This window comes from Carcharodon carcharias, chromosome 30 (genome assembly GCF_017639515.1).
Source record: "Carcharodon carcharias isolate sCarCar2 chromosome 30, sCarCar2.pri, whole genome shotgun sequence".
In the NCBI taxonomy this organism is placed as follows: Eukaryota; Metazoa; Chordata; class Chondrichthyes; order Lamniformes; family Lamnidae; genus Carcharodon; species Carcharodon carcharias.
Genome location: NC_054496.1, coordinates 19,887,895 through 19,906,443, shown reverse-complemented (window position 1 = coordinate 19,906,443; position 18,549 = coordinate 19,887,895). Strand labels below are relative to the sequence as shown.

The following is an 18,549-nucleotide window of genomic DNA, read 5'->3' as shown; positions in this document are numbered from 1 at the left end:
TTTGAGTGGTATTTGAATAGGGAGGCAGTGGCGTAGGGGCAGAGTCGCTGGACTGGTAACCCAGAGACCCAGGGTAAAGCTCCGGTGACCCAGGTTCAGAATTTGAATTCAATAAGAAAAGAATCTGGGTTTTCGAAGTCACATGATGACCATGGAACCATTGTCGATTGCCGGAAAAACCCATCTGGCTGACTAAGGAAATCTGCCATCCTTACCTGGTCTGGCCTTACATGTGTCTCCAGATCACAGCAATGTGATTGACTCTTAAATGCCCTCTGAAATGGCCTAGCAAGCCACTTAGTTCAAGGGCAATTAGGGATGGGCAATAAATGCTGACCTAGCCAGCAATGCCCACATACCATCAATAAATTAAAAAAACAGATTTCCCACTCTCTTAACTTCATCTCACCTTATCAAGAAATCTTTCTATCCCTTTCTCCCTCATGAACTTAGCTAGATTCCTCTCAAATATGCCTATGCTATTCACCTCAACCAAGACGAGTGGCAGCAAGATCTATATTCTAACCATATTTTGAGTCAAGAGGTTTCCCCTGAATTCCCTACTGGATTTATTAGTGACTATCCTCATGGGCCCTAGTTTTGGACTTCCCCATGATTGGAAACATCTTCTCTACATCTACCCTCTCAAGACCCTTCATAATTTTAATGACGTCTGTCAGATCACCTTTCAAGCTTGACTTTTCTAAGGAAGAGAACACAGGAGCAAAGCCTTAAGCTGCCTACTATTTGGCAGCTTCACTCATTAGGGACACAAGGATGCTGATGTGGAAATAGGGATAAAAAAAACAGTTACCAGGTTATATGGCTTTGGCAGCTGATGTGGCAGGGGGATGAATGAGGACTGGGGTCAAACAAGCTTCCAGCGGGGACAATGCCCCTGCAGTACTGATGTGTGGCTGGAGCAGTTGCAACGTGTGGTGAGCTGTGCGATTTTCCTCTAGGTGCAAAGTTGACTCTCCAATTCAGGGTTTCTCCAGTGTTGTATTCTAACTGAGGCTCTTCTCTTTGCTTCCAGTGTTGTTACTCGGCACTCTTGTGGGTCAGTGCTCGCCTGCCTCGACTCCCTGCCCACCTGGACAAGAATTAAGGGGCAGAAGCTGTGCCGGTAAGGTAACAACCGTTGACACGCAATGGAGTACGGCTTCAAAACTTTTCAGTACTCCTTCCTGGTGATTGGACAAAGTGTAAATGGACAAGTCATTCTGAAACAGAAATAAGACACTTTGTGTTGGCTGCTAGTTAGAAAGAAAATGGGGAACCCCTCAACTGGGGACAGTCCAGAGTGACATTGTTGGATAATGCTAATCCTTTTAGTAACAGAATTTTGGGCACCAGAGACAGCAATATTAGCTACATTTATTATCAATTCAATTCTTGCTGCCTTTTAATGTCATCTCCTGTTTCTGAAGTTATCTCAGCAGAATCTTTGCTTCTGATCTTTGCTCTTACTGTGATTTTAATCAGAGATAGGTTCAACAAGCACACAGTTTAAATCAATTCTGAGCTACTCATAGATTGTTTCACCACAGAACGTTGTATTCAGTTCAGGCCACTGCCTCTCAGGAAGGATATGGTGACCTTGGAGGAGGTGCAGCAGAGGTTCATCAGGACTCAAAAGATCAGACGATGACCACAGGTTGCATAAAGTATGTTTGTATTCCCTTGAATGCAGAAGGATAAAAGGTGATTGAATTCAAGTTGATTAAAGGATTTGATTGGGTATTGGGAGGGTGGGGGGAGGGGGGTGGGGTGGATGAAGCTAATTCCTCTAATAGGGGCATTTGGAACAAGAGGTCATAACCTTAAAATACAATACAGAGGTGATGACAAGAAATATTCCCTCACACACAGGCTAGTGGGAGCCTGGAATTCTCTCCCCCAAAAATCCTGAAGTGATTTGAACATTTTTGAGCTGAGATGGATCATTTTTTTTTTCTCAAGCAAGGGCTTTAAAGGTTACAGAGCCAAGGTGGGTAAATGGAGTTAACAGCAAGGTCTAATGAAATCGTGGAACAGGCTTCAGGGGTTAAGAGTCCTACCCCATGCTCCTATGTTCCAGTTCCTACATTAACTGCTTAATCTTTGCTCAGGATTAAAAGTAATCTAAAAACATACTGATGTTCTTACATCCTTGGGTTGAGGGAGCCTGAGACTCACTGAATCACTAATCAATAATGAGTTGGTCGATGCTGACTATATCACAATGGTACAGCTATGATCAGAGGCTGTCAGAAGAGAGGTGCATTGTGGAAATGGAAACCACTGAAAGATTGTTTTATTTGCAAAATAAAAACATGGGTCATGCTGGATATGGAGAAATGGTTTTACCTCAATCTCAGACTTTAGCTAACAGGCAGGTTGAGGACCATAGCTAGCCAACACTATGAGGCTGAACTGTTGAAACCTGGTTAAGATTTTCAGGACACCTTAAAGCAGGGAATTATATTTTATTCTCCCCTTTTCCAATCCTAAAGATGCTGATTCATGCTGAGGTACAGCTCCAGAAACACTGGCTTTCGGTGCCTCTGGCCCTTGTCCTTGAACTATGGTGGTGGTAGTAGTATATTGCAATTCACTCAAGGAGTCCAAGTTGCTGTAAACATGCACTTTTACATGCATGTTGTAGTCTGGAGCTTTGGATAATGATGGTAAAGGTTCCAACATTCTTTCCATCACATACCATCTACAAGATGCACTGCAGAACCTCACCAAGGCTCCTTAGGCAGCACCTTCCAAACCCATGACCGCTACCACCTAGAAGGACAAGGGCAGCAGACACATGGGAACACCACCACCTGGACATTGCTCTCCAAGTCACTCAACATCCTGACTTGGAAATATATCGCCATTCCTTCACTGTTGCGGGGTCAAAATCCTGGGACTCCCTCCCTAACAGTGCTGTGGGTGTACCTACACCACATGGACTGCAGCGGTTCAAGAAGGCAGCTCACCACCACCTTCTCAAGGGGGACTAGGGATGGGCGATAAATGCTGGCCCAGCCAGCGAAACCCACATCCCATAAATGAATTAAAAAAGACATGACCTCTCCCATTCTTACCAACTGGCATTGGTGTGTGTTGGAAGAATTGTCAGATTAATGCTCTACTTCTTTGGCCACATTATGAGCTCACCTCCCTTAGTCATCAAGTCCTGGGGTGGGACTTGAAACCCACATAGCCACAAGGCCGTCCATTTAGTCAGGTGGGGGATCACAATGAAGTCTTTATCCAACATCCAGACAGTGCCAACCAGGGGTCACTGGGCAATAATCAAAAGCATGAATCCTGAAGGATGATATTTCCTCCCTCCGTCTCTAGCTCAGACATATGGGCATCATGCCATAACATGCCTATGTCATCCACATGTGATCAGATAAGCTGATACAGGCTTGATGTTGTATCCTTTGTATTTACTGAATGCTGAATCGTCACAGGATGTGGAATGAGCAAGTGTGATTTTGTAGAGATTTCGTCATTTACCCCCATCTGTGCAAAATAAATAGAATGTGTGAGATTAAATCACGCATGAGATCAAGAATTGTACACTTCAAGCTTCGTTAACAACTTTGAAGGTCAGGAATAGCCTGGAGGTTCAACATGGAAACCAGTTCAGTCAGGGCCCAGTTTAGCTGCACTCCTTATCTCTGAGCCTGAAAGTTGTGGGTTTAAGTCTCTCTCTAGACACCTGAGCACCAAATTTATGCTGACACTCCAGTGCAGTGCTAAGGGAGTGAAGAAGAGACTTTAAACTGAGGATTCATCTGCCCTCTCAGTTGTAAAAGTTCCCTTGCAGGGCTATTTCAAAGGAGAGAATTGAAGCTCCCCCTGGTATCCAGACCAATTTTTATCTCCCAACCAACATCACTAAAATGGGTTACCTGCTCATGACCACATCACTGCTTGAGAGATGTTAACGTACACAAAATGACAGTCACACTTCCTACATTACAACAGTGACTACACTTCAGAAGTACTTCACTTTGCAATGCTCTGGAGCTGCGGAAGGCGCTATATAAATGCAAGCTCTTCCTTTCTCTGAAGCTTGCTCAGATAAGATGGCCTTCGGGCATTGAGGTCACAGCTTGTACGGTTTAAAATCACGGTAAACAGGATCGTTTAAAAAAATACGGGAACCACGTGGTGAGAGACACTTTCATGAATGGATACCCTCTCTCCTGCCCCCCCCCCCCCCCCAAGCAAATACATTACCGAGAGACCGACCAAGAAAGAAAGACTCCAACAGCAGTTCTCGGTCATGGTAGGACACTCCCAGGAGGACAGTGGAAACGCTTTAGGGATGAAGAGGTCAAACATCCCCACTCACTCATGGGAGAAGGTTCATTTGGGAAGGCATCAAACACTTTGAGCGATTTTTTCAGGAGCACACTGAGACGAAGTCGAGGCATCGGAGGGAGCGCACAGACCTCCAAACACCACCTACCCAACCTTTCAAGCACCACCCACTCCACATGTGGCACAGTCTGCCGATCACGCATTGGACTTATCAGTCACCTCAGAAGCCATCGAACCAGAGTAGGAGCAAGTCATCCCAAGGGGCTGCTGAAGAAGAAGAGAGTGTGTGTCTGTCTGTCTGAGGGCATGTCTGAGTGTGTGTCTGTGTTTGTGTGTGTGGGTGTGTCTGTGTGTGTCTGAGTGTGTGTCTGTGTTTGTGTGTGGGTGTGTCTGTGTGTATCTGAATATGTGTCTGAGTGTGTGTGTGTGTGTTTGGCTATTTGTGAGTGTTTGTTCGCATGTCTGAGCGTGTGTCTTTGTGTGTCTGTGTCTGAATGTATGTGTGTGTGCCTGTGTGTGTGTCTGTGTTTGTGTGTGTGTTTGAATGTGTACCTGAGTATGTGCCTGTGTCTGTGTGCCTGAGTGTGTGTCTGAGTGTGTGTGTGTTTGTTTGTGAGTGTGTGTGCGCATGTCTGAGTGTGTGTCTTTGTTTGTGTACCTGTGTCTGAATGTGTGTCTTTGTTTGTGTACCTGTGTCTGAATGTGTGTCTGAGTGTGTGAGTGTGCATGTCTGAGTGTGTGTCTTTGTTTGTGTGCCTGTGTCTGAATGTGTGTCTGAGTATGTGTCTGTGTCTGTGTGTGTGTGTCTGAGTGTGCGTGGGTGTGTGTCTATGTGTGTGTGTGTGTGTCTGAGCGTATGTGTATGTGTGCACGTGTGTGTGTGTCTGTGTGTGCATGTGTATTTGTCTGATTGTGTGTTTGTGTGTGTTTTTGTGTCTGTGTATCTGTGTGCTCATGTTTGTGTCTTTGTATGTGTCCATGTGTTTGTGTGTCTGTACATGCATGTGTCTGTATGTGTATGTCCGTGTGTCTGTGTGTGTATGTGTATGTGTGAGGCAGGGAGGCCAGGTCATTTTATTATTGTCACCTCAGCCCCCAGTTTCCTGCCCATTCACCGGTTGTAAAATGATGGGCTTGCAAATACAAAAGTGGAAAGTCCTAGCCAGTGTGCAAGAGAGACGGGGAGATTGTGTAGACACACGTGAAGCAATGCTGCAGAACAGAAAGTGTGAATAGGGACATTCATAGTCTAATATCAATTAATGTGGTTGAGTAATGATATTAAACAGTGTGTGAGAATGAGGGGGCATATGTAAATGGTTTTACCCACATGAACATGGGGAAATCCATTAAAGTTGTAATAAATGAGATATACTGCATACTACATTTATAAAGACTTTGTGTAACTTCAAACTTTAATAACTTTGGATGTGCACATCATAGCGGCAAATGGTAAGTGGCATTTGAAAGCGTAGTTCATAACGTTTTAATAAAATACAGTTCAAATTTCTAAAATTTGACCTGACCACCATCTTCGGTGATGATTCTTTCAGTCTGACGTTCCAAAGTGATGCTCTCTACTCATCGCTGAATGATTTCATTAGCATGGCATTCATGTCATTAACATTATGAAAGCTTTATAAATGATGCTTTCAAGTGCCAGATGCAGTGCGCATATTCAAAGTTATCAAAGTCGGAAGTTGCATTTGGACTTTAGGAACACTAAATGTGATGCGCACCTCCTATGAAAGAAAAAACTGTGAAGAAGGGTGTATGCAGTATTCAATTGTGTGTGTGTGTGTGTGTGTGTGTGTGTGTGTGTGTGTGTGTGTGTGGTGGGGAATAGTTGTATGTGTGCACATGTTGTAGAGGTAAATATATGAAGCATTATATATGCTGGGCTATTTATGGTAGACTGCTTTGATCCCTGATTCTCTGTTATTACTTTAACACACAGTGTAAAACAGAGCCATAAATACCAGGAATTGCATGGAATTGGCTGAATAGGGAGACATTACAGATTAAAGCAAAACACTGCAGATGCTGGAAATCCAATTGGCTGAGTTGGATTGGTGAGCTTGACAGAGGGTTCTCAGTCCCCCATTGCAATGCGGTGACACCTACTGGAAAGAAAATGCTTGCAGGTACTGGGTGAAGGCAGGGTCGGGCTAATGCCTTCAACAGTCAAACAGCTCAGTGATGCTCACTATCTAGTCCCACCTTGGCGGGTGCAATATGTAATGGAGAATGGTGACCATGGAACTCTCCAGCCAGAGCCAGTTGCATCAAGAGAGGAGGGAGCGTGGTGAGGTCAAACCAGGAGGGACACTAACTGAGGCCTAGTAATCTGGAGATATAGGTTCAAATCCCACCACAGCAGTTGGGAAAGTTAAATCCAGTTAATGTCAGTAATGGTGACCATGAAACTATTGGATTGTCGGAAAACCTATCTGACTCACTAATGCCCCTTCAGGGAAGGTAATCTGCCTTTCTTACTTGTTCTGGCCCTCATGTGATTCCAGAACTCACAGAAATGTGGTTGACTCGTCTCTGCTTTCTGAAATGGTGCAGCAAGCCACTCAGTTGTATCAAAATTCTCTTCGACAGACCACAACGGTTCAAGATGGCTCACCACCACTTTCTCAAGAACCATTAGGGACATGCACTAAACCCTGGGCAAGTGTTGTGGTGGGATGGATAGCCTCTCTGACCCTGAACCAGAGGCCCTGTGCTCAACTCCCACTTCAGGACTTGATGGCCACACAGAAGGTGTGCTCATAATGGGGTCAAATGTGAATCCTTCTACCACGCCAATGGCGGGTGTTAAGAGCAGGGGAGACTCCTGGTCAGCTAGGGCACCCCTCAAACAATATAACCTGTTCCAGGGAAAGAAAAAGCCATGAATACAGACATAAGCACATGCTTTGTGCATCATTAAGCGCAGGAAGCATCTAATAAATCCTGGCCCAACACCCACAAACTGTGAATAAGTAAATGAAGGTGAAAAAAAAGCTCCCAATCCTCTGAAACATGCTCAAATCTACATTGAAATGATGAAGCTTTCCTCTACATTGTAACACTGAACCAGGAATGCTTGATGTTTACTCTTGGGTGTCTGAAGAGGGGACAGTTTTCACACTTAGACTTTGTGAACCTAAAATTATAATTTTTACAAATGGAACAGCTAACAATTATTTTCTTTATAGACCCTAATAACATCTCAGGTTGAAGTAATTTTGTGATGCTCCATCTAGTAGCTTCAAAAAGAGCTGCTTCTATCAACTGCGATGAATCCAGAACTAATCCACTAAAGCAGAAGGCCCTGTTCCTCCCATTAACATGGTGACTTAGCCACTCACACACACAACAATAGCGGCTGGCATGTTCCAGAATTTCTATTCCCTTTGGCGATGTTGGGTCTTTGGCCTGCTCTCAGGTTGATTTTGAGAAGGAGTAGGGTCGAACGTAGGGCAGAGTAGCCAACCCCACAGGCTTGTTCCTTCCTTCGTGTCCGCAAGCCCACTCAGATGGAATACCCCCCACTTGCCTGGATGAGAGCAGCTCCAGAAACGCTCAAAAGTCTCGACACCCTCCAGGACAAAGCAGCCCCGCTTGATTGGCACCCATCCACCACCTTCTGCATTCACTCCCTCCACCACTGACACACAGTGGCAGCAGTATGTACCGACTGCAAGATGCACTGCAGGAACTCACCCTTGACCAGCACCTTCCAAACCCACGACCAAAACCTTCTAAAAGGACAGGGGCAGCAGACACGTGGGAACACCACCACCTGGAAGCTCCTCTCCAAGTCCTCCAAAATCACCATTCCATCACCGTCGCTGGGTCAAGATCCTGGAACTCCCTCCCGAACAGCACTGTGGGTGTACCTACACCACAAGGACTGCAGCGATTCAAGAAGGCAGCTCACCCACCGCCTTCTCAAGGGCAATTAGGGATGGGCAATAAATGCTGGTCCAGCCAGCGACACCCACATCCCATGAAGGAATTTTTAAAAAAGATAAAATGAACAAATAATCCCTTAGGGCTTTACCGGAATCATAGAAACATACAGCACAGGAGGCCATTCAGCCCATCGTGTCTCTTTCTCCACAGCCCTGCAAATTTTTCCTTCTCAATTATTTATCCAATTCCCTTTTGAAAGTTACCATCGAATCAGCTTCCATGCCACCACCCACACCACCCACCCCACTGTTCAGGCAAATCATAATACCTCGCTACTTAAAAAAAATTTCTCCTCCCCATCCCCTCGTGCTATTTTACCAATTCCCTTAAATCTGCATCCTGGCAGGGGATTATTAAATGAATTTAAGATGCTCCGCCCATAATTCTAGTGAAATTGTTATTTAAAAATTCATAAGTCAGGGTTAAATTATGAACATGTTAACGAAATAACCCTGGCCTTCCCTATTGCATAACAGAGTCTTACCTTGACTCATTTTGAGTTGAGTGATCGCTGCCTGATGCCAATGATTGATTCCTGGAGTAGGGATATAACAGTTGACAAGGGTTTCTGATCATTTCTGTTGATAAGGTCCCGCCTTTTGCAGTCCCATCCAAGTGCGGTTGTTTTGAGAGTACCTGGTGCAATTGGTCTTGGCATCTACCAACAGAGCTGCCCGAACCACATCAAGCACTATTGGTCCCTGCTCCCCTCTACTGCAAACAGGCATGATTTTAGGATTAAGCTGGAGGGAAACTAAAGCAAGCCCCCACCCCGCTACCCCCCCTCCCCTGGCCTTTTCCCTCCACAAACAACAATCCCCTCTGCCCTACCCCCTCCACACCTACCTTCACCGACAAGTGCAAAGAACCCGTGTACTTCATTGTCACTAAGGTTGAGACCACTCGTTCATCTACTGCTTATCCCTCATCCCATTATCCAAGGAGTCAAGCCTCCCGCTGCCCGATTCCTAAACCCGAGTCTTTCTCTAGTTTCTCTCCTATCTCCTCTTATTCCCTCTCTGAGCTCAGCTTGTCCATGACACCCATCCCTGCAGTCTCGACCCCTTTCCTGTTCAACTTCTGACCGCCAGTCCCACCTTAGCTCCCATGGCAGTTGATATTGTGTCGGATTCACTCGTCTCAGGCACTGTCCCTCTCGCTTTCAAATCTGCTCTCATCACCCATCTCCTCAAAAACTCACGCTTCAGCCCCCTGTCTTTGCAAACTGAGCCCCATCTTCAAACTCACGTTCCTCTCCAAAATTACTAAATATACTTGAGCCTCTCAAATCCATGTTAAACTTTTCAGCATGTCGATTTTTTAAAACATATATATTCTTTCGTGGGATGTCAGCATTGCTGGCTGGACCAGCATTTATTGCCCATCCCTAATTGCCCTTGAGAAGGTGGTGGTGAGCTGCCTTTTTGAGCCACTGCAATCCATGCAGTGTAGGTACACCCACAGTGCTGTTAGGGAGGGAGTTCCAGGATTTTGACCCAACAACAGTGAAGGAACGGCGATATATTTCCAAGTCAGGATGGTGTGTGGCTTGGAGGGTAACCGCCAGGTGGTGGTGTTCCCATCTATCTGCTGCCCTTGTCCTCCTAGATGGTGATGGCAGTGGTCGTGGGTTTGGAAGGTGCTGCGTAGGGAGCCTTGGTGAATTGCCGGAGTGCACCTTGTAGATGGTATGCACTGCTACTACTGTGCACTGGTGGTAGAAGGAGTGAATGTTGAAGATGGTAGATGGGGTGACCATCATGCGAGCTGCTTTGTCCTGCGTGGTGTCAAGCTTCTTGAGTGTTGTTGAAGCTACATTTATCCAGGGTAGTGGAGAGCATTCCACCACACTCCTGACTTGTAGTGGACAGGCTTTGGGGAGTCAGGAGGTAAATTACTCAGCACAGAATTCCCAGCCTCTGACCTGCTCTCATAGCCAGAAGCCTTTGAACCTGTTCAATCAGATTTCGGCCTCATCACAGAATCGAAACAGCTCTAAGCAAAATCACAAATTATATCTTCCATTGACTGTCACAATGATGCTCTATCACTTCTCATCCCTCATGACCTCTTTGGAGTCTTTGGCACAGCCAACTGCACCATCCTCAACCAAAGTCACTTCTCCGTTATCCCTCTCAGTGAGACTGTCCTCATCTTGTTCCGCAGGAATGACCTCCCTAATCTCTCCACCACCTCCTCCTTTAAGACCCTCCTAAAAACCCATCTCTTTAACCCAAGTTGCGGTCACCCATCCTTCTATAGCAAGATGTCCAGTTTCGTCTCCATTCACCTCTATGATACTTTTGTCAACTTTGTGATTCTATAAAAATGGAATTTATATTCGTAGAAAATGTCTCTAAGGCTGAGCCAGAGTATTTGCCAGCTTGCTATTATATTTGACACCGAGGTGAACTGCCCATCAGACAATCGCACCATCACCAACACCTCCTCCACACCATCATCCAATGTCATCCAACCCTGCCTTAGCTTCTTTGAAACTCATATTCATTCTGTCTTACCTCTAGACTTCCACTGCATCCCTAGCCTCCCACATTCTCCCCTCCTCAAACTTGAGGTCGCTGTGGCCTGTTCACCTATCTCCCCTTTGCTCACTGATCATTGGCTCCGGGCTAGGCAATGCCTCGATTTTAAGTTTGTCATACCTGTTTTCAAATCCCTCTAAGGCCTCACCCCTCCCTATCTTTGTAAACTCTGAGATCTCTGTAGTCATCTAATGCTGGCCTCTTGAACGGCCCCGATTCTAATCGCTCCACCATTACGGGCAATGCTTTCAGCTGCCAAGACCCTAAGTCCTGGAATTCTCTCCCTTAATCTCTTCTCCTCTCTACACCTCTTTCCACCTTTTAGATGGTCCTTAAAATCTATCTCTTTGACCAAGCATTTGGTCATCTCCCTAACATCTCCTTATGCAAGTGCATGTCAAATTTTGTCCTATAATGCTCTGGTAATGCACATCAGGAATTTTTCATTTGCTGAAGGAGCTATATAAATGTAAGCTGTTGTTGTTGTGGTTGTCGTTGGTGGCCTCCTCATCCTTGCCAGGAGATTGGCAGAAGTATTGGAGAATCATTCTATCCCTTTTCCCTCAGGTTTCTACCAATCCTCCATTAAAACTACTGCTCAAGATCAGCTGGTCTCTGGGGAAATTCTACCCCGCCTGGTTAAACTTTACTGTAAATAAGCAAAGAAACACGACTGCTGCAGCTCCCATCATTGTTGGAGCAAGACATTCTAATGATTCCATCATAATTGTGACTTGTTTTTCAGCCACCGATATATGTCTTTCACACTCATGTCCGCATGGTTCAAGTTGTCGTGCTAATAATGGGAGCACAACGTGCTACTGTGAAAAAGGGTTTCGTTTATGTATGACACGTCAAAATTGTACATCTGGGCATCCTTATTGTAGAGGTAAGATCTTCTTGTTCCAGTAACACTACATTGTTTATTCCCAATCTTTCCATGTTGTTTCAAAGTTTACATATAAAGCCAAGTACACTGTAGAAAAACCTCTTCATTTGTTCTTGGAATGTAGCGATATATAAGCAAGAACACAGTAATTGTCCATCCCTCACTGCCTTTGGGAAGGAGATGATGGCCTTTCTCTTTAAACCACTGTAGGCCTTACACTGATGATGCTCCATTATGATTTTAGGGCAATTTGTCAAAGCCAATATGGTGCCTGAATTGGAAAGGAACTAAAGGTTCTCTTAAGATTGCAGCTCTTGTGAAACAGTTCATGCCCATTAGCACCAAGACCTGGACAACATTCAGGTTTGTGCTGATAAGTGACAGGTAATATTCACACCACACAAAGGATCAGTTAATGGCCATATCCAATGAGAGAAAACCTAACCACCTCCCTAAACATTCAATAGCATTACCTTCACAGAATCCCCACCATCTACATCCTGAGGGTTACCACTGAGTAGAAACTCAACTGGACCAGCCATATAAATACTGTGGCTACAAGAGCAGGTCAGAGGCTTGGAACTCGGCAGCGAGTAACTCACCTCCTGACTCCCCAAAGCCTGTCCACCATCTACAGGGCACAGGTCAGGAGTGTGATGGAATACTCCCCATTTGCCTGGATGAGTGCAGCACTCCCAACAACACCCAAGAAGCTCGACACCATCCAGGACAAAGCCGTTTGATCGGCACCCCATCCATCAGCTTAAACATTCAGTCCTCCACCAAACACAGTGGCAGCAGCGTGTACTTTAATAGAATGTGCCCTGCTGTCCTTGTTAGCAATGCTCATATTCCACACTAAAAGAAACCTGCCATAGATCGTGTATACTACAGCCAGAAAGCTGATGGTGGAGAGGGTGGTCACTAAATCTAGAAGCAGCGATGATAAACTAAAGTCTTTGTCCTGGTCTCACTGGGCTTCTGGAATATTGTTATGTCTGCATTAAATCGCACAAATTGCGAGTTGGTAGAAAGGCTTTAAGGCTTAAGAGACATACCACAGAGTGTTCAGCCTCTGTTTTACTCTGGCAGACCCAATCTTGCTGTGGCTGGTCCAATTCTGCTTCAGGTCCCACCCCACCTCTCTCCATGGGAGCTTATTGGTATGGGATTTGTTAATGGCTTGGACATGCTAAGGGAAGAGGAAGGGATCGAATCCTCGGTTCCCAGGGAAGGGTCTAATCACTAGGATCTTTGCATTGGGAGAGGAGCAGTCTGATGGGGGGGTGGGGGGGGTGCGGTGCTGCTTGGGAGGGTGGAGGTGACGGCGTCAGGGAGAAGCACTCATGTTCCTCTCGGCCCACAAGCAGTGCTGTAAAGACACTTGTTGCCTTCTCCCTGAAGCTGTTTTCCTCCTTTCAGCTGCCTGATTTCCCAAAGCCCAGGGGTGGAATTTTACGCTGGCCGGATTTTAGGGTCCTGCCGAAGTCAATGGAGATTTGAATGGCTGGCCACATTTTAAGGCCCCTTGCCAGACCCCCTCCTCACCCTCACCCCCACCACCCACCGCAACAGGGCCATAAAATTCCATCCCAGGGAAACCCTCTTTGCCCCTTGTTATATCTGTAAAAGGGGTTAAGTCAGAGGCTGCCAGCCACACGAGCATATTTAAATTGCCAACCTGACATCTTTCTGCCTCTTGTCCTACCTCCCTTAAAGCTGGGAGAAAAGGTGGGTTGGAGGTGGATTGGGGTCAGGCTTGAGATTGTCAAAATTTTAACTTCTGATCCAACCCCAACTCAGGTGCTCCTTAGGGCATTGAAATTCAGCCCATTGGTACCACAATGCATGATATCCCCACATCCCTGACCCACTGATAGACTAAACAAAATATTATATTTCATCACTAACATAAAAGCAAAATACTCTGGATGCTGAAATAAAAATGGAAAAACGCTGGGAAAATTCAGCTGGTCTGGCGGAATCTGTGCAGAGAGAGACAGAGTTAACGTTTCGAGTCCGTATGACTCCTCTTCAAAGTCCCGAAGAAGAGTCATACGGACTCGAAACATTAACTCTGTTTCTCTCTCCACAGATGCTGCCAGACCTGATGAGTTTTTTTCCAGCGTTTTCTGTTTTTACATCATATTTTATTGTTTATTTACAGATGTGAACGAGTGCAAGGAAATGAGACAAACCTGTGGCACTGGCGCAACCTGTGTGAACACAATTGGAAGTTATTGCTGTATATTCAACACGGCAAATGGAACAGATATAAGAACCAAATGCTCAGGTGAGATATTATTAATGCTCATGACTTAAGCACCACTTTAGAAAAGAAGTTGGAAAGTTGGCAATAAATACTCCTCCTTGGAATGCTTGAGGAGCCAATCAACTAAAAACCTGGATTTTGTGACCAGTGGAGAAGTGACGTTGCTCACCGATTTTCCCCTTGCTGGTGTTGCTTTGATTCTGGCACCATATCAAGAGGATCTCTGCCTCCCCCACCCGCGCCCCCCCCCACCCCCGCCCAGCAACAGTGATGTCATCAAGGCGGCTAAGCAGCCAATCACATTAAAGAATGCTATCAGACAGCAAAGCAGGAAGCAAAATGCATTGATTATCCTTTGCCTTTAAAACATTTACAGAGAGTAAGGTGAGGATTGGGATGTACACGTGGGATTAGGGCAGAAGCTGACACATCATAAACAAACATTTAAAAAGTGCTTTAAGTATTTTAAAAAATGATTGATTTTTTTATCACAATAGAAACATTTGACAGTTCACTGAAATAAAATCAGTTTTTCAGGACCAGAGAGGCTGTTCAGCAGTCACTATGATTGTTAGTATACAGTTAAAATTCCATTTACAGCTCATTCAGAAAGGCATAACTTTTTCAGGTGTTTCGAATGGTGATAATCCAGTATAATAGGGAACGTTCTTGTCAGTTCAGTAATTTCTAAGTGTTTTCAATCTGTCAGAACTTCAACAGTGCACCCCGTGGAGGAGTTGGGGAATCACTGACAGCAATTTCTGGATTTCCACACTTAGCTGCGCATGAGTGCAGAAATTGTCCGTCAGTTCAACACTTGCAACGATGGCAAACGTTGACAGTTTCACCGTCATTACAGCGGCTAAAAACCTGGAGTGAAATCTCGCGCGGCATTTTCAGCCTGAAATCACCGGGCAGGATTTTTACCCTGTCGGACAGGCCCGGGTGGTGTCACAAAACCGACCATCGCCCGCGATCGCACCCCCGACCGGCATTTCACGCTGACTGGCCAATTAACAGCCGACCAGCGTGAATTGCGGCGTTGTAATGCTGAGCGCTGCAGGGGTGGTGGGGGGGGGGGGGGTGGGAGGAGGGCGAGAACAGGCCTGGGGGGAGGGGTGCACGGACTGAAAGCTCCCTGATGGCTCAGAGCTGCCTCGGGGAGGGGAAGAATTTTTAAGAACGTTAAATACAGAATTTGAACATGTTATCTATCCACCTGTCCCCGCTCATGTGACTCTGTCACATGCGCAGGGACACATTAATAAATGAGATTTCAACACTTTTATTTTATTTTTTAATTCCTGTTGGAAACCTCACCCCGCCCCGTGGATGAGGTTTCATTAAAAAATCCCAAGGCCGCTGGGCCTTTTCCGGCACCCGCCAACCGAATGGTTGGACGGGCGGCGAAAAATCAGGTTTAATTAATCAATTAACGGCCTTTAATAGGCCTCTTAATTGTCGGCGGGCGCTGCTGCTGCCTATGGCACGCGCCCCACCGAGCGAAAGGTCACAAGAATGCCCGATGACTTCGGGACACTCGCCCGAAGCCCATCGCGCACTATTTTACTCTCGATCGGGCCGGGCCCGCCCGCACCCGACAAGAGAAAACTTCTGCCCGTAGCGACTGAGCTGTTTGCAGAGACTGGCTGCTGATAGGCAGCACCACTGGGTCAGGGTTCAACGGGTAAGCTCCGCCATACACTCTGCTCACCATCTGGCCATGTTCAGTGAGGAGACATCCTTCTTCGGTCCTACCTTCTTGTGGTTAATGAATTTTAAGCATTAGGGTTTGAGGAATATGTCATCAGGCTGGTCAAAACTCTTACTGAAATGTGTTTGGCCTTGCTGCTTTAATTTGGCCTTGACAGTAAATTACTGTGCAAATATTCACAAAACAGTAAATTTATTCTTCACCAATAGCAACGGGTAACTGCTAGGCCATGAATCGGACGGGGTGGGAGGGTGCGGGCGCTGCCAAGGGAAGGAGGGCTGTACTTCTCAAGTCGGGTAATTTACTGTCCTTCTTATTTGGGCCTAGCAGGCAACTCTTAGGCCTGGCTTCACTCAGGACAAACCAATGGTAGCACAGGAGCCTGAAACAGGTACAGGCCCCTTCTTTGCATGAGCAAAGACACTCACGCCTGTCTCAGGCATAGGTAAGAGATGCCTATTTTTTTCCCCTAACCCAATGCTGTGGGCAGCAAACCTCTGGCTGTAAATACGCACACGTTCCTGCCCGCCATTTTGGGTCCTTGGTAGATCAAATAGCTCCCGAAAAACAAGTGCTGTACAAAAAATAAAATTCTGTTTTCTGTCTTGCATATTTTGTTTTTGGACTCTGAAACGCCTCAGATATATAACAAATTTGATTTTTATCTCTTTAATAATGAAGTCAAATTCGGGCTATCATTCAGACTGGTGTTCACTACCTGTTGATATCTCCATTACCAAGCTTGACATTGATAGCCATGTGCTACAGGGTGCTCTCTCTATCACCAACTGTGCTACAATGATAAGTGTTAAAAAAACTAAAACGCCTTTTGCAATTTTCAGCAAATCCTGAGTTATTTGTAAACATCCAACTTCAAAATTGTGAGGAAGGAAATCTGAGGCCACACGAATGAAGTGTGAGTTTTCAGTAACCACACCAGAGGGTAGATATCATCTGTGATCAGTTCTGGAATGAACCATGTGATACTAACCTGTGCTTTCATTATCCCAGAGTGCGAACGAAATTGTTACTTCAGCAATTCCAACTCGAGACTCTCTGATCAAATGGTAAGTGTGTAAAATGCAGAAGGAAGCAAAGAAAGTACTTGCGTTTGTCTAGCACCTTTCATGACCTCAGGCCCAAAACACTTTAATGCCAATGAAGTACTTTTGAAGTGTAGTCAGTATTGTAATACAAGCAGCCACTTTGCACACAGCAAGATCCCATGAACAGCAATGTGGCATAGCGACCATGAGTTAATTAGCCATCTCAGTCTATGCCTATCCTGGTAGATTCCAATCTCGTTGCCAATTGTTGTAGCAGCAACCACTTTTACTGGGAGTCTATTTCATGTCCACCACTGTGTTGGGAGCATGGCGTTATGATGTGGCAGACGATGTGTGCCAGGCAGACCAATCCGCAAGGGAAACTTGGTTGTACTGTTGCAATAGTTTTGCAATTTGTTTTTATTACATGATTTGTGCACTTAATTCAGAAGTAATAAGTCCACCAAGACCTATAGAGATTTTAAAAATTAAAGTAAAAATTTTATTAACAAAATATAAAAGATTTCAAGCACATACATCAGACTACAATTACTTACTATTATAATAACTCCTACAATTCCTAATTAACCTGATTCCCAGTTACACTCCCTTTAAGGCAATGGTCCAAAACAGATTTTAGATTTAAAACTGAATCAGCAAGTTAACACAACACCCGTGCAATTCCAAATGGCTTTTCCCCAACTTCAGTTTTGTTATATAACAGGCCAATGCACAAATGCTGGTGGCTTCATTAAGGCTATTTCACACTCTCCTGTTAGATCTTACATGGCATTCTGACACATAGCCTTTCATTCTCCTTTATATATCTTTCTCTCTTTTTGATATGTAAACTCTATTGTTCCATATGTCTTTGAAATGCTATCTTCCTCATAATATAAAAACTTTCATGTTGCCAATATATTGTCAGCAACCTTTGAGAAAAATAAACACATTCCTTAGCCTTGGTTATCTGGCTAGTTGTAAACAGAGTAAGATCCCTTTGAAATCCAAATCTCTTCATTTATCTAAAAATGCAAATTCCCTTCACACCTTACATGCTAAGCCAGCATCCACGTTTACTCATCAGCATGTCAAGCACCTAGCTTCTTTGGATGATTTCAAACTTGCAGTCTACTGGACTGTAATTAAATTATACACAGACCCAACTATACTTACCCCCGTAAACCTACTTCACAATAAATCAGAAAAATATTCTGAAAATTATTATACTTTCATCACAACAGGTGATGCTGGGGCAACTTTCCTCTAGCTTTGAGTTTCATTGAGAGTTTAACTGTGACCCTATTTCTTCCAGTTTTGTGCTCGCGGTCCATATCAAGTTATTTGCTTACATCTAAAACAAAACTCTCAATCTTTGAGAATAAGCTTATAAAAATTGAAGCCTCCTAATTGAAACAGGGATGGCTAAGTGAGGACCCAATGTAGGTTTTCAAAATTATGAGCGACTTACAGCTAATGAGGTCCTTTTGAAGAGCAGTCACCGGTGTAATGTAAAACACGGCAGCCAATTTGAGCACAGCAAGCTCTCGCAAACTGAAATATGTTAATAAACAGATAATCTGTTTTTGTGATGCCGGTTGTGGGATAAATGTTGGTCAGGACACCGGGGAGAACTACAATTAAAAAACACTTTATTGGCAGTAAAGTGCTTTGGGGTGTCCTGAAATAACAACAACCTGTATTTATAAGGCATCTTTAACATAATAAGATGCCCCAAGGCACCTCCTAGGGGTTATAAAGGAGAATTTGACACCGAGCCACATTAGGAGGTGTTAGGGTAGACA

At 44.9% G+C, this 18,549-nt stretch overlaps 1 protein-coding gene across 2 annotated transcripts in view; it reads left to right on the top strand.

Moving 5' to 3' along the window:
* LOC121271209 (adhesion G protein-coupled receptor E3-like) overlaps positions 1-18,549 on the top strand; it is a 66,155-nt gene that overhangs the window by 17,133 nt on the left and 30,473 nt on the right. Inside the window, exons 2-6 of one of the 2 annotated variants that reach the window (XM_041176999.1) lie at positions 1,037-1,126; positions 1,551-1,704; positions 11,569-11,712; positions 13,880-14,005; positions 16,710-16,765. In XM_041176999.1, the coding sequence (XP_041032933.1) occupies positions 11,670-11,712; positions 13,880-14,005; positions 16,710-16,765 (225 nt within the window). In that variant the 5' untranslated portion in view covers positions 1,037-1,126; positions 1,551-1,704; positions 11,569-11,669. The remainder of the gene's footprint in view (positions 1-1,036; positions 1,127-1,550; positions 1,705-11,568; positions 11,713-13,879; positions 14,006-16,709; positions 16,766-18,549) is intronic. The other variant, XM_041176998.1, reaches the window with a different exon arrangement.